General features: G+C 38.9%; 2 protein-coding genes across 3 annotated transcripts in view; one reads left to right on the forward strand and one right to left on the reverse strand.

The window, feature by feature from the left end:
* The first annotated feature begins 110 nt into the window (after window positions 1-110).
* On the forward strand, window positions 111-5,073 carry LOC122410992 (EF-hand domain-containing family member C2-like). The gene is made up of 14 exons (XM_043419499.1): window positions 111-288; window positions 479-643; window positions 732-882; window positions 1,112-1,335; window positions 1,407-1,655; window positions 1,763-1,989; window positions 2,315-2,503; window positions 2,756-2,883; window positions 3,100-3,296; window positions 3,380-3,510; window positions 3,609-3,722; window positions 3,849-4,028; window positions 4,142-4,244; window positions 4,564-5,073. Exons 1-14 carry the CDS (start codon window positions 232-234, stop codon window positions 4,717-4,719), a joined length of 2,271 nt encoding a protein of 756 aa, XP_043275434.1. The 5' UTR covers window positions 111-231; the 3' UTR covers window positions 4,720-5,073.
* LOC122410993 (protein Wnt-11b-2-like) overlaps window positions 4,771-18,838 on the reverse strand; it is a 30,164-nt gene continuing 16,096 nt past the window's right edge. For both annotated transcript variants that reach the window (XM_043419500.1, XM_043419502.1), the window contains exons 2-5: window positions 17,075-17,316; window positions 13,574-13,926; window positions 12,937-13,208; window positions 4,771-6,130 (exon numbers count right to left, since the gene is read on the reverse strand). In XM_043419500.1, the coding sequence (XP_043275435.1) occupies window positions 5,956-6,130; window positions 12,937-13,208; window positions 13,574-13,926; window positions 17,075-17,316 (1,042 nt within the window). In that variant the 3' untranslated portion in view covers window positions 4,771-5,955. The remainder of the gene's footprint in view (window positions 6,131-12,936; window positions 13,209-13,573; window positions 13,927-17,074; window positions 17,317-18,838) is intronic.

The raw sequence follows: 18,838 nt of genomic DNA on the forward strand, positions 1-18,838 counted from the left end.
AAGATAAAAAGTCATTCCACAAACTTGCGCTGACTATTTTGTAAACGTTACCAAGGAAACGCCACACAGACGCGTATTCGACGTGAGCAGTCGAGTTGTCACATGAAAAACGTCTGCTTCGATTTTTGACAGCAAACAAGTATCAAATTTATGATTTAAGCAATTTTTGTTATTCGGGCATTTTCATCAGTTATTTTTTTGACAACTCGGTTCGAAGTGACTTCTAAAGGAATGCGTCGAGCTCCGAAACTCCCCTGTCTTCCGGGATTCAATTTTGACACGAGCCGAGTGAGTTAACTTCTGTCTTAATCTTCCTAATTTTTATTGTTCACAGAGCGATCAATAATTACTGTGTTGGCCTCGAATTTCCTCTGTTGAATTTTTATCCCATCAAATTTGTCGCTCGCTATGAAAAGGGCAAAGAAATGAAAAATTGATAGAAAAACGTGGAATCGAGTTAAGTGAAAATCTTTTTCAGATTGGACAGACAAAGTTTCCCAGGAGTCACGTATTCGAGAAGATTCACGAAGGAGTTTACTATTTGGCCGAAGAACCAGGGGAGCCTCAATTCAGGGATGATCCATCGGTTTATCCACGAGGTGAAGCACAAGTTTTGCCAACGTGGCTCGCGTTCGATGGTCAAGTGAGATTTTCTCCAAATTTTTTCGTAACCAAATACTACTTTATTTATAAGAAAAAAACTGGATAATGACAAAACTTAAACATTTCAGAGGCTCATGTTCAAGGCCTACTTTCAAGAAACTGTGCAAGAACGATGGCAAGCTTGCTTCCAAGTTCGAGTTGTAATGATTACTTATTTTTTGGAGGATGGGACGATGAAAATCGTGGAGCCAGCGATCGATAACAGTGGACTTGAGCAAGGTTCAAATTTCGTCATTAAATCGACCAATTTAATGATCTAATTTTCAAAAAAGAACACAAATCCAAAGACTCGAGAGAACATTTGCACCCTGAGAAACGTTTTTTTTGGTTTAATACCATAAAAAATTGTGTTTCATGTGCCCTGTTACTTATTAACCAAAAAAAATTAATCAAATTTTGATTTATACTAATTTTGGGTTCATTTTATTGATTCAACGTCGGATTCCAGGTGTTTTACTAAGGCGACAGAGAATACCATTGCCCAGTCCCGTTAAGAATCGGTACTACGACATATTGGATTTGAATATTGGCAAAGAGCCTGAAATATTTGGCCGAGTTTACAGAATCGTCGACTGTGACAAATTCACGAGGCGATTTTTGACTCGCATGGGAATTCCTGTACCGGATCCTATTGAAATTCCCAACGACCATTACAACGAGAGACGAGAAATGGTAAAAAAGTTACAACGTTTATTTCACTCTGGTGGCCAACTTGAATGATAATTATTATTAAAATTAATCAGTTTCAGTACAAATTCGCAAAAAAACCGAACAGGCGATCTGACACGTTGGGCAAATTTTTAAAGAACGACAGGAAAGTATTGAGATTTTATGGCTACTGGGACGACACCATTAACGCGTTTGGCTTGATTCATGATCTCGAAATACACTTTTTTCTTGCTGACGATACCATGGAATTAAAGGAAATAAATCCGCCCGACGCTGGACGCGAAAACGGTGCTGCGTTGGTGAAAAAAATGAAAATTCCGAAGGTAACAAAAATACGTACATTTTTTCCCATTTTTTTGTCATCAAATTTTTCCTAACTCGTCGAACCGATTCGATAAAAATATTTGATTAAAAAATTTTCTTTCCACAGTTTTTCACGAGCATAAATCCGATTGGTTCAGCCGACCCGTTCACCGTTCTCAACGTTTTTGGTGAGAACACAGCGCGAAGCTACTACATGATTGACTCCTTGAATACTGGAACAAAGGCCCAGGAATATTACAAGGAAAACGATCTGACAATTGGGGCTCAGCTGGACATATTCGGTCGAAAAGTCGTGATTACGGATATGGATCCTTTTACGAGGGAATATTATAGGTAAACATGAGACAAAGCATTGTCGAAAGGGTACCAAAAAAGGAACAAAAAAATAGTAGAGAAAAAAAAATGACGTGAAAGTGAAAAGCATTAACAAATAAATGTCATAAAACGTATAGGTAAAGCGATGCTATGAAAAAATTAGTGTTTTTCGAGACCAATTGAAAAAGGAGAAAATTAGAGATAAAAAAAATGGTTCACAACATTGGCAAGGAAACAACAAAAATGAGGAAATTTTTTGTACATTTTCCACTCTTTTCATCCTCCATCCATCATATTTCATTTTATCTATAAATAATGTATTTATACCGTGAAATTCACGAAGGACGAAATATGGGATTAATGACTTCGAACCTCTTGAGAGGCCGAAGGACGATCGGTGCGACTACACTGAAAAAAAAAATATTCCGCCCCACAACGGTTTTGGCTCTTATGACGATTCCCTCTGTAATTGCTTCTCAGTTACGCCCAAGGCACCAAAAGTTGACGTCGTCAGGATTCATGAATACGACAAGTACGTTTTTGCTGCATCATATATAAATGCACATTCGTATGCATACCTTTATATTTATACAATATTTATGTACACACTTTGACTGCGATATTTCTATATGTATCAATAAATATATATGCTAATTGCATATGTATATTAGTGGGCATGGCACGAGAATATTTAACGGGACGTTTCCGGCCGCTCTTCTTCACTCCCATTCTCCGACTAATAACTATGATAATCGATCCTTCAATTCTTCTTTTTTTCATTCAGTCAGATTTTGAGATTCCGTGCAAAAATGATATCCAACATTCCTGACAACGATCTTCGGCACTTTCTCATCAAAGTTTTTACAGAGGATGACACAATATCGATATTCGAACTGGCTCGAGAGAACTCAGGTATCTCGTATTTCAGCATTTTTATCTTTTTATTTTCAATATTTTTTATTCATTGAATTTTTAAAGTAAATTAACGTGTCTTGAAATGAACAGTTTTGATTATATTTTCGCTGTCAACCTTTTGATTTTTATAATTTTTCATTCATGTTTTTATTTTGTAAATAATTTAATTTATTTATGGAGTAGATGATGAATTTTTCATGTTTCTCTGTACAGGTTTTGAGACACGGTTATTTCAGTCGAGAATGAAAGTCATGTTGCCGGGGCAGGATATTTATTCGAGCGAAAAACCGGAGTACTACGAGCCTCCGGACTTTTACATCGGAGGAAGAGTCAACCTGAGCGGATTTCAATTCCAAATAACAGCAGCCGACGACTTTGCACTTAGTTACATGGAGAAACACTGCGACAAGGTTGCGGATCTGACGATTGTTCATTTTCCTATTTTCTTTGAGCTCGAATGGGAAAATCATTTTTGTCATTTCATTTTTCTCAGTTTCCAAAAGCAAATGCGAAATTAATAATGAAAAAAATACGCGAAGCTCTGGGACCCGTTTATCGCGAATTCATCGCGGAGTTTGGCCCCAAATGCAACGACGATGGAGTTTGGGAGTACAGACGATTGAGGTTGGAAAAAATAATGGAAAACGAGATAAATTCTCATAAACAGAGAATTTTGGTAAAAATATCCAGTGATTTTCTTCCCGTTTTATGCGTTCTTTCAGGGAAGCGATGTGTAAATATTTGGGTGACCAAATAGTCGAACACGAAATAATTACGATAGCCAGAGCTCATTCCTCAGACGAGAAAAGAAATTTCATCACGAGAGAATTCGTTAGGTAAAATTTTCTAATTCTAAATCGTCGAGGAAGAAAAAATATCGACGACGAAATATTGAATCGATAAACGGAGATTTCGATTATTTTTTTTAACAAGAATTTTCATTTTTTCTTACATGGAAACAGACGATTGATTCACACCGAGATAACTCGACTGCTCTGGAACGAGCTGGATCGTTTGAAGGAATACATTCATCACGTGGACGAAGCTCGCACAGGATATTTACCTCGAAGCGAGTTGTGGACGATTTTACGTGGTTCCAAAATTCCCGTTGATCCTGAAATTCTCAATTTGATGCTTGATCAGTAATTGCATTTTAATATTTTATTCACACCAGAACCAAACCAATTTATATGAAGTTACATGATTTAAAATCGTTGGTTTGTCATTGTCTTTTGAAATTTGTTATTTTTTGTAGCTTAAATAAAAATGTGGACGGGCTCATTGACTACCAGGATATGCTGCAATTTATGGACACAACGATAAACCCGATTACTCCGATGCAATCAGTCAGTGTCAAGGTAAACTCGAAATCACATTAAATTTTTAATCTGCGTTCATAGACAACAAATTTAGGATTCATTAATAATATCAGAAGAACTAAGATCAAATAACCACATAAAATTCCATTTTGTTGGAACATGTCCACAGTAACAATGGATTCCAAGAGTCTAGCAATCTCCTTTCCAGATCTAAGAACCAAATTCGTCACAAAAAACTGCATTATTCCAGAACTAAGAAACTATCGAAAAAAAATTATTTTTCGTGGAGATCCAAAGCTGCGAACCTTGGGAAACAAATGTGGCGTTACATTTGAATAATTGTAGTTACTTTTTTCAGACTTCCTTGTGGTGGGCATCGGAAAAAGATCCGAATCGTGGCGCAGGTTTAGATTGGTGTTCATTTTTGAACGATCTCGACATCAAGGAGAACGATCCAGCTCCACAGACGTTAGCCATTCCCTCCGTTCCTTCGTACAGTGTCGAAGGGAACTGAAGACATTTTTATTCGAAGGAAATGAAATGGAGAAAAATTTGATAAAATACGTTTTCATAAATTGGAATGAATTTATTATGACTAATTCAGATGATGAGGGCTTACATTCGGAAGTATATTTATATAGTAAATATATATATATATATATATATATAGTGCTATTTACACATCGTTTCTAACTATTTATCGCACCGGCTGATCATTTCTACGTTTTCGTTACAATGAATATTAATAATAATAATACGAATAATAAATTCTACTATAAATACAATCAATATAGTACGTAGAGACAGTAAACGCCTAAAATACGACGAGATAAACACGAGTTTATAATAAATATAGTTCGTTTGGGTATATCGGGATATGTAATATAATTTTTCGAATCTAACCCGTAGACACCACACTGGTGCAAATTTGTACCCACGAAAATTTGAATTGTCTAGAACTTTAAAATTCCTTTCTTCAATTTGGCCATTTTTCTACAATAAAATTTGATTTTTCATTTTTTTTAATGATTGTAATCGATTACTAAGGAATTGTTACCCCTAAAAAGTCTCGTTGTAAGATTAATTCCACACATTCATGAATGAAATAAAGAGTTTGAGGAGTCAAAGTGCGAATTTGCACCAGTGTGGTGGGTGTGTGACCTCAAAGGGAGCGTGGTGTCTACGTGTTAGTTATCCACATTTTGGTCGATTATGACGCATACTTAAGGTCGAATGCGTTTCGTGTTTATTCAACTGAAATAAACATCAGTTTGGTGTCCACTTTCGATGTTGTTGAAACTCTCGCATGTGGAAGAGCATTAAGAATTAAGAAAAAATTTTCTTATTTGGGAGGTCGAATCCTCCTTTTGGAAAGTGAACCATGTCAAGGAGTAGGTTTGTGACAGGGGTTGTCCAAGTGCTGGAATTTGTCATTTTTTAAAGACAAACGCCGGACTCGCATTTCTGTATTTCTATTTATACAAAGTGGTCACTAAAGTGATACTTTATGTTAGATTTTTGTTCGTCAGCTTTTTCGAAATACTCGAACGAGAATAAGGAAAATTGATTCAATTTTTTTTTTCAGTTTATAATTGTTGAGAGACGATCCAACGACGTTTAATTCGGTTTAGATGCTCAGTTTCGTCGACACTCTTGGACATGAGAAAACTTGAATGGAGAATGAAAATTCGGAATTCGTTGAAGAAAATTGGACGACAAAAAGCTATGACTAACGGGGAGGTTTCCGTTTTCAATTACACTCGTAAGTCGTTATGACATTTCTGCAAGTTTTGCACTTGACGTAACAGCAGCTGATGTACTTGCACTCGCATCTTTCGAGTATTTCTTCGGTTTTTGTTACGTGGCCACGACCGCAACAAAGATACTCGCAGCCTTCGTAACCCGAGCTACTCCCGTTGCATTGCCTGGAAAAAGAACGAAGAGTGAGAAGAGCACAGAGAACGATGAGTTATCGAGAGACATAGTGAGCAAAAATAAGAATATTAATTATTCGGACTCCCACACTGTTATTTCTCGTGACGTTCCAACCTTCGTTTTATAGCACGTAAATAATACGCGAAGAAAGAACGTCCAATTGAATTTCGTGGATGGGAAGAGCGGAGTGAGGGAATAATAGCCGAAAGACAAACGACGCGACCACGCCTCTCTACCGCTCGACGTAATCATACGATACTAACCTCAAAAATACGTCTCTGTCCTAATCATCGGTTACGATCCATCCATGGAATTCAACGAAATATTATCGATCGTTAAAACGTCTCATTCCTTTTCCTCGATCTATTCAATTTTTGTGTGTTTTTCCCTTTCGTATTTTGAGTTATGTAGGAAATACGAATTTTGCTTCTAACTAAAGTCCCCGCAATTTATTGTTTTTTTTTTTTCACAAAAATTTCATCACGAAATCCGTTTTCCTCGCACACTGGTATGAGCAGTAAATTCTCGTGGCGATTTTTCGATTTCGATGAGAAAAAAGTCTTGGGAAATGAGACGCAAAAACGATTTTGCGTAGTCGCGGGGATCGCGCTAACGGTTCCGTCCCTTTTCTCGTTCTCGGTGGTCCCGGGGATCCGTGACGAATCGCAAAATCACCGTCGCCAACAAAAACGTAGTCGGCAGCGGTACAAGTTTTTCAGATCGTTCGATCATCGCTCGTTTTTCTTTTGCGTCGTGCGTGTTTCGAGGGTGCGCTCTCTTCTCGCGAGTTATTCGTTAGCCCGCCTCATCTCTTTCTCCGAGCGCACGCATGACTCATCGCGGCGAATCTAATGCTCTTGAAAACCGTTCGATGACACACTCGCAGAGAGCTCGAGGACGTGCAAGATTTATACGTCTCTGTGCATAAACGTCAATGACACTTCGCGCGCGTTCTCCGGCTCATCAAAATTTATGTACCAAGCATCAAAATCTCTGAGTGTTGGCGCAACGCTTGCGCCGCATTTATTTCCCCTCGTAAATCCCAGATCTGGGTGAGAGTATCAAATTTTCGTGGGTCGTCAAACTCCATGATAGAATCGCATCGCGAACGACTCCGAGGAAGCAAAAATTATTTTAAAAATAATCGAAATATTCGGTCTTCGAATTCATGCCCCATCGAGACAACGAAAAACAACAAAAAATTCGAATGACAACTCTGCAGTCTTCGAAACCAAAATACCCGAGTGCCAAATCAATGACAGAACTCGTCTATTTCTCCAACTGACACATCGCAACACCAAAAACAGGTTTGAGTGCAACGAAGCTAAAATGAAAATAACAAAAAGCATCGAAAAACGAAGAATCAAGTGAAAAAGGCTGAAAGAAAGTTGAGAAGGAAAATAAAACATGCAAATTCATGCCATAACTCGAGGCTCTGTCCATTCTCACTAATAATTACTGGCACGCTCACACGAATGCGTCGCGAGTCCGGAGACGAGCAGGCAGGGCATGTGTTCATTGAAGAACACGAGCGAAGTAGTAAGAAACGAGATGTGCGCGGATAACGGGTAGTACGAGTCGAGTGAAAAAAAAGTGTGAAATTTAAATTGAAATGAAAAAATTCTCTCGCACAAGCGTATGAGAGGAAAATTCTGTGGCAAACGGATCGAGATGTGACGAACGATAGAGGGAGCGCGGAGAGCAGTGAGAAAATAAATGGCGGAACGAGGGGTCTAGGGGACAGGAAGAGAGAGAAGAAAATACGTTATTAGCACCTGGGGAACGATGCGAGAGCGTTCGGAACTTGGCCGCGAGCGCAGGACAGCAGGACATCGTTCTCGTATCTCCAACCATTCATAAAAGCTACGACGAGAGTACTAAAACTATAAATAGTTACAAGCACTGCTGCGAACTGTTAATACGAATATTTGTTTTACGGTCACGATGTGGAGATACAAGTTGATTGGCTATTTCCAATCAGTATTTTCTAATAGAAAATTAATCAGCGTCAAATTTTTCTTATTTTCTTCGCTGCTCTCTCAAACGTTTATTTACTTTGAAAGCGGCTCAGCAGAGAGAATGAAATTCTCTCGAGTTTATTGGCGAGATGATTCGGCCGGTGATGCAGAAACCTCCGCTCGTTTTTCACCTTTTTTTCAATGTTTTTCCTGTTATTTATGGAAGTCGGTGTAATACACGCTGTAAATATTTAATATGCTCGTATATGCAGGCTTTATTCGAGTACAAGCCTCGTGGCTGTGCTCTCGAGAGCTTGTAAGAGAAATATATCAGCCCACGTACTGTAATAACCAGACTTACATGCACCGTGGGCTAAAAGAGCTGGAAATACGACTTGGAATTGATGCGGTATAAACATCTTTGAGAATGGTCTAAATGGCGAATAATTAATTCGAAAATTGGTGCTTTTTGTTAGGGCTCCCGCAGCTGGGATCGTCATTATTTTCTTCTCGTTTTTTATGCTGCAGTTAAGTTTGATTTGTGACAGTGAATGAGTGTCAAAAGTTTTGAAAAATCAGTTTTCAGTTTTCCGCATCCTTTGACACGGTTTACGGTAATTTTTTCTCCTCGCAATCATTTTCACGCGTTATTGAAGCCCAGATTTTTTCTCGTTTTCTCGCACTTCGCGTTTCGTATTTTGTACGAAGAAAAGATTTTCGTAATTGCACGGAGCGTCGTACCGTTTTATTGCTGGCTTTTCTCTCTCGCGCGCTAAAACTCCGTTAATGGAAGTTGTTCGCTTAATATAGGAGAGAGAGAGAGAGAAAGAGCGAGCTGTGTAAAACGCTTTTGCTCTCTCGTCACGACTGGCCAATCGGCTCTCGTCACATAATCTTCCTCTGCATTGCCCTTTTCAACTTGCTTTGAATTCAATATTTTTATTCGATTTTTAACCAGGTTTTTGGAAACTAGGATTTCGGTATCTTGAAAATTGGCTCCATCGACTCGAAGCAAAAATCAAAATTCCATAAGCTTCTAATCAAAATTAAGGAAGATCATGCGTTACTTGTGATTCAAAAGAGCAACTCAACTTTTTCACTCTTTTCATGAACAAAGAAACGATTTAAATTTATTCTCCCAATTATCGAAATTATGTGCAACTTATTCGTTGAGATTGATCAATTTTTAACACATTGATAGCGGCTTAAATACTTTCGTAGTTAAATCGTCGAGCAAAATATGACAACAGTCATTTTCTATCTATATGCGTATGCACATCCATATTTTAAACCAGCTGACTCGTGGTGTTGTCAAACCTTCCACTGGTTGTGTCGTTATTACTCGTTAACCTCGAATAAGTGTTTTTCTTTTCCCATTCCCAAGTCATTTTCACCCGTAACAAGGCTTTCTCAAGGCATCATTGTTATCTGAAAACATTATATTTTATTATTCTCGTTTTTGGTTTTCTACAGTTCGGAGGATCCTGTTTCATTGAATCCTAATGGTCGCACAGAAAGTGTGCCTGCCATAAGAGCTCTTCAAAAAATGTACAATCCCCCCCCCCCCCCCCCCTTCTTTTTTTATCAAGAAGAAGTCACATTGACAAATAAAGTGATCATGGTTTTTATTACTTTTACCATAGTAAAAAGAATAATATAATGAAAGTTTGAAATATGTAACACAATAATAAAGTTAAATGATTCAAAATTAATATTAAAAATAATATAGATTTTTGGTGAGACACGTCACTTGACGACGATCCAAAACACAATTTTATATTGTAAAAGTTATTTTAAGGATGTTTATTACTTAAAAATGTATACCGATAAAATTGAAAATAAACCTGCTTTATCAAAGAAAAAAAACCCTTAAAAAAATGTGATTTTCGTTGATTGTTTTCTCGACAACTAGAGGGTAGATCCTCTAATAATTCTGGGGATAGACGCGCGTTGTATATTTCCGCATATTTCCAAATTTAAACTCTCAAAGTCGGAATTTTCGATTTCCATTAGATTCGCGTGATCTTATTCGAAAGAATGTTCATCCAAGCGACCAAAACTCCGTCAAAACAGTTCGGTTCTACTTGACGAATCGACTTTCGATAAGCAACATTAACTAACCGTGAAGTTTGACACGAAACATTTGAACGTTGCTTCAAGAAAACACTTTTTTTTCTCCCAGCAACGAGATTAAAAGACGAGAGTGTTGCCATCATAAATTTTCATCTCTTCGATTATTATGCGGGAGGTTTATCCTCGGATCTTTAGAATCGTCAATTCGTTGTTGTTGTTGTTTTCGTATGTGATTGAGTATTTTTATTTTTATTTTAATTCGTATCCCCGAGTCGTCGGTTGGCTCGAGCACGAACCAGATTTATCGATCTCATTAGCGATATTGCCGGGCGGCGAACGATGCTCTCGTAGCTTCCCACCATTTCTTCTTCGTCCCGTAACGCGGGCGCGCGCACGCGGATAACCGTTCGAGTATATCTTGCCCGCATTCATAATATATTAATCATAACAATGAGAGATAAAAAAGGGATTTGGAGAGATGGAATGAGCAGCGACTTTCATACGCGCGCGTATTAATTTAACTCTTTGCAGCGTGCTGCTGGCAGGAGCACGCATGCACGATAACGAGTTCATTGTGATTGCGAGCGATGATTGATGGAGCCACGTGTTCCCATTCAACGTTGTACGGAGCGAAGATGAGCGCGATTCGGAGGCTGCACTGAGGCGCAGGACGACGCGAGCGGGCTACGATCGAAAAATCTGACATTCGCGTGGGCTTTCCCGAGGTTTATCGAAACTGCTAATTTCCTAGCGATCGCGAACGATTTGATTGGTGAAAAATACTTTAAAGATATTTTAAATAATGTTTATCATGGAAATATTTTGGGATTAGCGATGAGACGTTTCGTTAGAGTGCCAAAAATAATGTCCCTTTTCATTGCGGCTTGAAAAAAGTGATTTATAGTCGCCCCTCGCGTACGTCACAACTCCACAGACTAATTCGCCTCGGTTCTATCATCCGCTTCTGCCCCAAAGCAATACTTTACTCGACAAATCCTCTCAGAGATGCACAAAAATAGCAACCAACAGTTTCAACGCAATCGCGGCGAAACCGGAAGTTTCTGATCGCGACACGGAATTAGAGAAACACTTTGAGCGTGCCGATCGCAATGAGAAGTCGCGAAACGAACCTGTGTCAGGACATTCCAACTCGCGAGTTCAAGCCAATTCACCCTCACGTTTTTACGTCCTACGCTCATATTCGTATTCAATATCTGTATTTTAGCATATCAGGATTTACTTTCAGCGGAAAAAGGGAAAAAATACTAACATTTAACTGCCTTAATCGTCACTTTTCCCATTTCACTTCGCATCCTTACGAGAGCCGGTTTCCCTCGTGGCTGTCCCTTTCTCCGTCGCGCTACTTGTTAACCTTTCGAGACGCTCAACATCAGATAGAATACGGAGGCAGATAGAAAGTATAAAAAAATTGAAATTTGCAAATTGCTTCCTCAAGACTACTTTAATTTTATCCTCAAGACTAATTTTATTTTGGCTTCCTCATAAAGGAAGCTTTAAGCATTCTTCTAAAAGCTTGAGAAAGCAATTTGTTACTTTTAATTTTTTTTTAAATAAAATTTTACCTTATTTATCGACTTTTAAATTTTCCACATTAATATCCAAAAATTAAAGCGGACTTTTCGAAAAGCTCAAATTTTCGTAAAATTCCAAAAATCATAATATTTAAACCGCTCAACCGATATTTCCCAATTTCAATACCAACTTTCCGATTATGATAATCTATTTATAAAAACAAAAATTAGTAATAAATCTTAAAATTTCACACACACATCCGGACATTTTTTCTAGATATGATTTTTTGATGTTTCAGGACATTTTGAGCACATTGACATTGAAAACTGGAAAAAAAAAAAAAAATCATCGTCACATAGCTTCCTCCATGAGGAAGCAAAATTTGGGAATCTTCAAAGAAAATGTTCATTCGGATTTAGCAAACTTCATTTTTGAAGGGTACTAAAAAGTTGGTCTCACTCACTGCCAAAAATCTTGGCTTCGTAAAAATTAGAGTTTTGTAATTAGTATGAGAAAAGAATAAGAAAAGTTGACGCATGTGTTCGAAACGACACTGCTGCGCGAAGAGGGTTTCTGACGAAAGTGAAACGAATTTTCTTGAGCCTGATTCGCCGGCGTTTGCTACATTTTTTCTATCGCTTTTGTGAATACGACGCTCAAGTTTGCGACGTTCGAGTCCAACGAAATGAAACAACTTTCCAATAATTCCAGTAATTCTCCAATTCTGTTACCTGCCTAATTTGCAATTCGTAGTTTTTCAGTTAACACCAATGATTCGTGGAATTAAAAAATTGGTCAATTACTAAAGTTATTTTCGTTAGTTCCGTTGAACTCGAACGTCGCAAAGTTCAGGGTCGTTTGTGAATTTGACTCCGTACTTGACCTCTTTCGGGGCTCCAATTTTCTCACAGTTTCTCACAATTTTCTTGCGCCTCGTTGCCTCACTTTATTTTTTTATTTTTTCTCGGGCCCTACAAAAAACTCTTTTGTGTTGATCCCGGCTCGAGTCCAGTCACACTTTACGAACTTGCTGAGCAGCTTTTTAATGCCTTTTTCCCGGAGTCCGTGGCCGCGTCGTATCGTTTTTTCAGGACTCGAACACAAATGTGTTCGCTTCCCGATTGTCCAAGCTTGTAACACTCTTTGCAAATGAGAATCTCGAAAAATCTGCCTCGAGTTTCGAAAAAAAAACGAAATTTTGAAAAACGTGGATAAAACAGTGCAATAAATACCTTCCGATCGTCCCGAGGCTTCCTCGCTTTTTATCCGGCAAACAATAGTCCGGGCTTTTAGTAGTATAAAGCAAATTATCGTGGTGATAAAGCGGCGGCAATCTGCTTCCGGATCGGGGTCTGACTTCAGCAGCGGTTGCGTATCGTCGAAACAATCGAGCTCCGGCCGCGGCTGGTCCAATGGATCCGAGACCCCGCCAGCAAGTTCGCACGCTGCAGGAACCGGAAACTCCGTGACATTTGCACTCGAGAGTCAGAGATTGCTCGACCGCCTATCGACCATCAAATGGTGCCCTTTACTCTCTTCATTCGATTGCATTGTTCGAGATGAAATTGCGAAACGAATTAGGAGAAATTTTGTTGAAGAAAAAGTGTAAAAAATGCAAAAAAAACGAGGAAAATTTTGGACTCGGAAGAACGACGAACGACGAGAAAGAAATTGCGATCAAGAATATTTCGTTGATTGCATTTATTCGTTCGAAATTCGTAGGTTTTTTAAAATTTTCATTTTACTGTAAATTTTACGGAAACGTGATGAAAAAATTTGTCGTGAAGGTGACTTGCTGCTCGAGTCGATTCGTTCGTTGATTTAAGATCGAACGAACGAACAATATTCCAGTGAAAATATTGAGCTCACCCTCCGTCCAGCTCGGTTATTGTGCATATTAACGGCGTGCATAAATTTGCCGGTCGATCCGGAGCCAGGTGGGCTAGCGCCTTGTAGGAATCGTTTGGCCATCCGAGAAGCCGATCTCACGTCGTCGCCACAACCGCCCCATTTGAAAGCGTTCCTCGCGGATAATGCACCGAACGAGACGGACGTCGAAGTGAAAGAAGTCGAGGATGTAAGGGCCGAGGGTGAGGGTGGTTCTCGACGGGGTGGCGTTGCACAGGAACAAGCTGCGAGACTTCCGAGGGCGCAGCCTCGGGCCAATCGCCAAACCGCAGCGGCTGCTGACATCGCGTAGACGAAGGCTTGCTCTCTCGTTCCTGTCCGACGAAAAAACGATTTTTTTTCATTAACCTATAGTTTATACACGAAATGATTATCTTAAGAAGGTCTTTAAATTTACACAGAGTTTAAATGGATCGTCTTATTCGTTATTGAGATAAACATGCTTAAGGAAGTTGAGGCATTAGAATGAAAATGATGTCATCGCTTTTAAACCGATTGCATCTTATAAAGTGAAGTATAAAAAAAAATCAGTTAAATTTTCAGACAGTTTAGGAGCGTTGTTGCTGAGAAAAATCAATAACAATTCGGGCCAAATAACATGTAATCTTATGGAAGTCAAGACACATTCAGTGATATCTCCGTTAAAAATGATGCTAAAAATATGAAATTTTTTGGGCAACATGAGCAAGGCTTGCTGAACAATGTCAATTTTTTTCCGATTTATTAGGAGATTTGCTGAGATTATATTAATAATAGTCTGTTTCCCGTGCAGTTTTTTGAGGCTAGGATCGTCACCGTTCGTGCTTTCGATTGAGCTTTCACCAGTTTTTCGTCTTTTTTTCCCCAACTTTTCTTTAAAGTGTATGCAACATTGTCAAACTGTAAACTGGCCTAACTTTTGAAAGGTACAGGTCATAACTTTTGGGTAAAAAAAATGACTGTACAGCCTCAACTTCCTTAAAAGGAGGGTGGCTACATTCGTCAAAATTATAAGAAATTTATCAAATTTGGTGATAATGTTCTTCAACATCAAGTGCGAAGATACCATTTTTTTCAAAATTTTCTTCTGCTTAGTTATCGAGTAATTACGCATTAAAGCAGATTTCTTATGCCCGGAATGTATACCTATATATAATATGGAAACGCTATGCTTATATACGCGTGAACTTTAGTGATCAATTACTCGATAACTGTAAAGAAGAAAAATATCTTAAAAAATTTGTATTGTCAAATTTCGCGCTAAAGAATATGTTCACCAAATTTTATTGAATTCTTATCATTTTGAAATTTTTTATGTATTTAACATGGTTTAGCACGGTAACATTGTATCGTCGCTAGCCACCCTCCTTAAATATGAAGAAAAATATACATAGGGGCTTATAGGGGCTGTGCGTAAAAAAAAATCGTTTATCTTTCCGTATAACGAATGAACGCTTCTTACGAATATTATGAAAAACGTACACAATAACAATTAAGGGGCGAGGGGGTCCTGCTTTAGAAAGTCAAAAAATCGATTGATTTCGGGAATGTTTTTAGGATAGACAGAAATAACTCACCATAAAAAACTTTTCGGTATAGTTTCAAGGATATTTAAAAAGTACAAAAATATTTTTTTCATGTGAGAGATACTTGTTTGTACATGGTTCATGTGCAAAGTCTGATTGTCAAAATTTCTCAGTTGTGTAGAATGTGGGGATTGTAATTATTGTCTGCAACAAAAATTCCATTTTCACATGTTTTCTATAAAACTAGTCAAAAATATAGAAATTCACAATTTTTTCGAGTTTTTGTAGGTTCATATGGAAAGAAAATATATGAAAATGGAAAAAAATTTGGAATTTTCATTTCAGACAATAATTACGATCTCCACATTGTACGCAGCTGAGAAATTTCGACAATCAGACTTTGCGCATAAACCATGTATAAATTAGTAATTCTCAAATTAAAAAAATGTTTTGTCCTCTTAAAATATCCTTGAAACTCTGCCGAAAAGTTCGCTACGGTAAGTTATTTCCATCTATTTTAAAAATATTCCCAAAAACAAACGATTTTTTTGACTTTTTAAAGCAGGACCCCCCTTAAGCATATAGTAAAGGTTTGAAAAAAAAATCGAGACGATCGTCTTGCTGGTAATAAAGATATATTACGTTAAAGATTGAACGAAATTGGTAATGAGCTCTCGTATAATCTCACATTTATGCTTATTTCGGCATTTTGTTTTTTGTTGACTTGGCTCATTCCTGTCATAGCCTTTTGTCTTTTGATTAACACTTTTTTCTTGATCCATTTCCCTTTGTGTTTTCCCTTTGCGCTCGCTAATGCGATTTTTGACATAAAAACTATAATATTTTCGACAGGGATGAATGAAATTTCGGGTTGAGTGAGTGATGGATCTCCGATTAATTAATGGCTTGTAATTTCATTCGCCAAAAGATAGATTGAAAAAATTTATTTACAATTTCGAATTAATAATTCTGACATTAATTTAAACTGATAATATCTTTAATTAGGAAGTAAAAATCGATCCGATTTCGACACCCATAAAATACGATCCTTCGGGCATGATGAATCTTTAAACCATAATAAATTCTACCAAACGAAAAAAAGTTGAAAAAATGAATTTCATCTGTCGCGTGCACGGTGTAAAGAAATTTCCCACGCCTAGTGCTGTGGGAACCAAAAACACGAGTCGAAGTACATCATTTGCGATTCATGAGGCGCACACCGAAAAAAAAAAGAAAAAAAAAGGAACAACCGAGCGGAACAAAAACTACCGAAAAAATCCAGTTTGTCAAAAAAACTTGTCGATTTTTCGTGTCTTTTTATCGACAATTATCCCTCCAATTATTTCTTTCAATTCCAGCTCCTTTTCTTCTTCCTCATTCCCACTATTTCTTCCCAGAATCTTCTCATTGACTCGCACTATTATTCACGCACACGCAGACACTCCAAACGAGTCTACTTCGTATTTTACTCAAATCTTTTAAATTCTTTTTCGCCAGGACTCGACTCTCTTATCCAGTCCAATGGGAATCTACACCTCGATCTATTTACGCACAGTTTCATCGTGTTGCCACTGACCACGCGATCGAATGGACTCGTACCACTCGAGCCAATGTTGCACTATTTAAATTTGCCTGTTTACAGGCTCCGAAGCGATCGAGTTTCTGCATCACTTTTCAATGTTTTTTCATTGTCATTCTTGTCAAAATCTTCACTTTCCTTCCTTCAAAAATCTCAGTTTGAAAAAGTATTAAAAAATGCTTTTCAACACTAATTCGTTGCTACAATTAACTGAAAATTATTTAACAATATTTTTTGGTAAACTCGCAACAGTGAATTTTCATTTTTAACGAACAATCGTTACGCCAAATTTCGTTCGATAGAAAATCTTCGAAATTAGAAAAAAAAACGTTTAAAAAGTCAGAGCGCTGGGACAGAACGAGTGTTTTTTAAACTCACCCGTAACTAAGTCAGGAGTGTAATTAGGGGCTCGTTCGATGCTGCTGCAATTCCATCGGCGATTGCGAAAGGCCGTTTGACAAACGGCCGAGGTGTCCCTCGCCGCTTGTACGAAGCTTTGCATGATGTCCGGGGCTGCTCTGCATGCCCTGGCTTGTTTCCTCTCGAGAAGTCCGGAGCTCCTCGCGCTCGTGCAGCTTTCCCTCGTCCAGGCTCGTCCCTCCGTTATTTTGCCGACGGCTCTTCGCGTGAAAATAGGCAAAAGGATGGATGAAGAGTGGCGAAAGGGTTGTTCAAATGGATACAAATTTTGTCAACTCCTCGTGCGAGTTAAAAACAATAAAATTGACTTTTTTCGTTCCCGAGGGATCGCGCAGTTTTACCAGAGTTTCCGCCTCACAGAATCGAAGTGAATCGTCGCTTGGCGGGTGGATGAGGAGCGGGCAGGTGAGAATATGCGGGTACGAAAAGCGTCCGCACCGCGCACTTATCGCGGCGGGACGCGAGTCATTTTTGGAGCGTAGTTATCACACTTTTCTCCAAGCAGTGTGCGTCGAAGGAGGCTTTCGCGAGTCGATCGGCGTGCGGCGAGGGGTAGTTTCGCAGCCGGAGAATGCTGGTTATTCGCTTCTCTTTCTAGCTCGTTTCGAGGCCGTAAATCAAGCCTGAATTTCGAAAATTATAGGGCATGAAACTGAAAGGCGCCTTTAGCGCCCTCGGTCTCTCGATCCAGGTCGCGTTTTCTCTCCTTAAAAGCGAGGTTCGTGCGGAGAGGGGAGGGGCAGGGGGTTGTTCTCGTTGTCCTGCCGGTGCCGGAGAGCCTCCCAGGCACCGCGGTACTGTGCAGCCCATCAGGATGGTAATTACGAACACCTGAAAATCCAAATGGTACTCTCTCCCTCCGCTCCCTCCGCCGAGCCGCGATCGCCGAACCGCTTTTCGCTTCGCGACTCGGAGAACGCTTTCGATTCCTCTCGGGCACGTTCCGCGCTACCGCGATATGTCTAGACATATAACTGCCCCCGCGATATATTCCTCCACACTCGCCCGCGTATGTGCTCCACTATATTCCGGAATGGCTGAAACGCCAACCCCGGATCTTCGTTGCTCTTGCCACTAACCACCGACTCGGACGAAATTACCCTATCAAAAGGACTCTATAGCCTCGCCCCCCCGCCCCCTCTTCACAGTACGGTTTATACGAGTTTTCGAGGAGATGCCGAGAGAGAGACGGAAACGAGGAGCGATTAATTATATGGATCTGTTTTATATTGTTGCGTTGATTTTGCTTCTGCATGCATACATTTAAGGTGGAACATGAGCTTCGCGTAAAGTCAGGTTATGTAAATACGAATTTCATTGTGTTTTTATCGAAATTATCTAGGTTATGTAAACCCTGTTTGCTTTATTTATACGGGATTAACCCGCCAAAAATACGTCATTTTTGGGTGGAATTTATGTGATGTATAAAAAAAAAAAATGGCAGAATTAACCCTAGAACGCATGACTGGGGTGTGAGCACACCCCACGCGAACTTCAAACTACGCTCCCGTCCTAACAAGCGACATTATCGACTGATTATCGACGGATTTTTGTATATATAAATTCAATTGAAATTAGTTTTATCGTACATCATTCTTTTCGTTATAAAAAAACGAAGAAAATAGTGTAGGATAAAGTCAGTTTAGCATCGTAGGACCGGATTTATAAGCAGAAAAAGAGTGGGGTGCGTTCAAACCCCGGTCATGAGGTTGAGGGTATGAA

This window comes from Venturia canescens, chromosome 5, assembly GCF_019457755.1.
Source record: "Venturia canescens isolate UGA chromosome 5, ASM1945775v1, whole genome shotgun sequence".
NCBI lineage: Eukaryota > Metazoa > Arthropoda > Insecta > Hymenoptera > Ichneumonidae > Venturia > Venturia canescens.

Bases quoted from the DNA above. Each gene is read 5' to 3' on its own strand.
- LOC122410992 (XM_043419499.1), top strand. From the start codon at position 232: ATGCGTCGAGCTCCGAAACTCCCCTGTCTTCCGGGATTCAATTTTGAC. The intron at 1,656-1,762 runs GTAACAAAAATA...TTCTTTCCACAG, and splicing joins AAAAAATGAAAATTCCGAAG to TTTTTCACGAGCATAAATCC. The intron at 2,504-2,755 runs GTACGTTTTTGC...TTTTTCATTCAG, and splicing joins AGGATTCATGAATACGACAA to TCAGATTTTGAGATTCCGTG.